The following is a 2,500-nucleotide window of genomic DNA, read 5'->3' on the forward strand; positions in this document are numbered from 1 at the left end:
TAATAATGTACACGATCTGTTCTGCTCCTGTATAGCAGGTACTGTTCATCCTTACGGTTTCATTTAATAATGTACACGATCTGTTCTGCTCCTGTATAGCAGACACTGTTCATCCTTACGGTTTCATTTCATTGACATGCAACGAGAGAGACTGAGGAGATTTGATGTCTTCACTAATGTCTTCAATGCTTTCCTCTGTGTCTTGTCCTATCTGCCTCCAGGTGCCAAATATTTTCATGAGTTCATGCCAAGATTAATGTTCCCTTTTGTATGTAACTTGTGCATCGCAGATACAATTTGTTTCAATACTCTATATTCATCCCATGTCTTGTCCTGTTGGCATGTACCAACACCAATGTTGTGCTAAGATTAATATAAGTTCTGTGTAGCAGATACAATTTGTCTCCATTTGTTTCAGGGCTCAAGGTTTCTGATTGTAATGCTGTGCTGTTGCAGATGCTCAAGGTTTCTGATTGTAATGCTGTGCTGTTGCAGATGCTCAAGCCACTCTGAGTGCTGTGTCTCTGGAGCAGCTGATTCCTCCCCAGCAGAACCTGACCAACTACTACCGTTACAAAGGCTCCCTCACCACCCCCAACTGCACTGAGTCCGTGGTCTGGACCGTGTTTGAGAAGCCCATTCCTCTCAGCAAAAACCAGGTAGAGCAGCCGTTTAACCCAGCGTCTTGTTGGTACATTAGGAAACACTCTGAAAGCAGAACAGTTGTGTGGTGGAGAACCGTAGCATTCAGAACAGTTGTGTGGTGGAGAACCGTAGCATTCAGAACAGTTGTGCGGTGGAGAACCGTAGCATTCAGAACAGTTGTGCGGTGGAGAACCGTAGCATTCAGAACAGTTGTGTGGTGGAGAACCGTAGCATTCAGAACAGTTGTGTGGTGGAGAACCGTAGCATTCAGAACAGTTGTGTGGTGGAGAACCGTAGCATTCAGAACAGTTGTGTGGTGGAGAACCGTAGCATTCAGAACAGTTGTGTGGTGGAGAACCGTAGCATTCAGAACAGTTGTGTGGTGGAGAACCGTAGCATTCAGAACAGTTGTGCGGTGGAGAACCGTAGAATTCAGAACAGTTGTGCGGTGGAGAACCGTAGCATTCAGAACAGTTGTGCGGTGGAGAACCGTAGCATTCAGAACAGTTGTGCGGTGGAGAACCGTAGCATTCAGAACAGTTGTGCGGTGGAGAACCGTAGCATTCAGAACAGTTGTGCGGTGGAGAACCGTAGCATTCAGAACAGTTGTGCGGTGGAGAACCGTAGCATTCAGAACAGTTGTGCGGTGGAGAACCGTAGCATTCAGAACAGTTGTGTGGTGGAGAACCGTAGCATTCAGAACAGTTGTGCGGTGGAGAACCGTAGCATTCAGAACAGTTGTGTGGTGGAGAACCGTAGCATTCAGAACAGTTGTGTGGTGGAGAACCGTAGCATTCAGAACAGTTGTGCGGTGGAGAACCGTAGCATTCAGAACCGTTGTGTGGTGGAGAACCGTAGCATTCAGAACCGTTGTGTGGTGGAGAACCGTAGCATTCAGAACCGTTGTGTGGTGGAGAACCGTAGCATTCAGAACAGTTGTGTGGTGGAGAACCGTAGCATTCAGAACCGTTATAGAGTAGTTATTTTGAGTAGTTGAACAAACCCTACCAGTAGACACACCGTTCGTTTGATATGATGCTACTCATTGTTACTGTTAGTATCAGCTCCGTGACCTCTGTGACCTCCGTGACCTCCGTGACCTTTGTGCGTCTGCCTGTTGGTTCTGTCTTCCAGCTGCGTAAGTTTTCAGAACTCCAGTTTAAGGACGGCAAGGACATGGTGGATACCTTCCGTCCGGTGCAGCCCCTGAACCGCCGCGTAGTGTACCGGTCTGGAGGCGCAGTGGCGCTGGTTAGCGCCGCGCTCCTCGTGGCTTCCGTCGCCATGGCGATGGGACTGTCACAGCCCAACTAGAGGAAGGCCGAGCGAGCCGCACCACCACCACCCACCACCACCAGCATGAACACCATGAGTTCTCAGAACCAACCGCCAAATAAACGAACTAAACTAAACTACAGCATCAATCAACCAACATCCATGCCCTAACCTTTGAAAACTGTCAGCCTGAAAACCAACATGCCCCAGACCCCTTTACAATGACCTATAGGGATTAATTCCTTCTCAAACTTTAGTATTAGAGCTCTCGTTCTACAGTTCTACAGTTCTACAGTTCATAAGTTCAACATCCCTCCCTGTTCAATGTCGGGTCAATTTAGAGTCCCCAGTCTAAAGTTACAATACAAAATGTGAGGACCCTCTGCTCTGTGTTCAGGTGGTCGGGCTGCTGCTATAGGCTAAACATAGAGGCCTATACATCCATGACCTGATTGGCACTGGACTGGCAAGTGATCATGTTCTTGAATGGAACGTGTGGATGGTGGCTAGTCGCTATTAATAGCCAGCAGTCATAAATACTTTCCAGTCTCCAGATTAAAACCGAGGAGAGGAGAGAAAT

General features: G+C 47.8%; 1 protein-coding gene across 1 annotated transcript in view; it reads left to right on the forward strand.

The window, feature by feature from the left end:
• The window catches only part of LOC115124886 (carbonic anhydrase 4-like), a 15,461-nt gene that overhangs the window by 12,253 nt on the left and 708 nt on the right, over positions 1 to 2,500 (forward strand). Inside the window, exons 7-8 of the mRNA XM_029654381.2 lie at positions 496 to 659; positions 1,780 to 2,500. The exon at positions 1,780 to 2,500 is cut by the window's right edge and continues 708 nt beyond it. Coding sequence (XP_029510241.1) covers positions 496 to 659; positions 1,780 to 1,959 — 344 coding nt within the window. The 3' untranslated portion in view covers positions 1,960 to 2,500. The remainder of the gene's footprint in view (positions 1 to 495; positions 660 to 1,779) is intronic.

Source organism: Oncorhynchus nerka, linkage group LG10, assembly GCF_034236695.1.
Source record: "Oncorhynchus nerka isolate Pitt River linkage group LG10, Oner_Uvic_2.0, whole genome shotgun sequence".
Lineage (NCBI taxonomy): Eukaryota > Metazoa > Chordata > Actinopteri > Salmoniformes > Salmonidae > Oncorhynchus > Oncorhynchus nerka.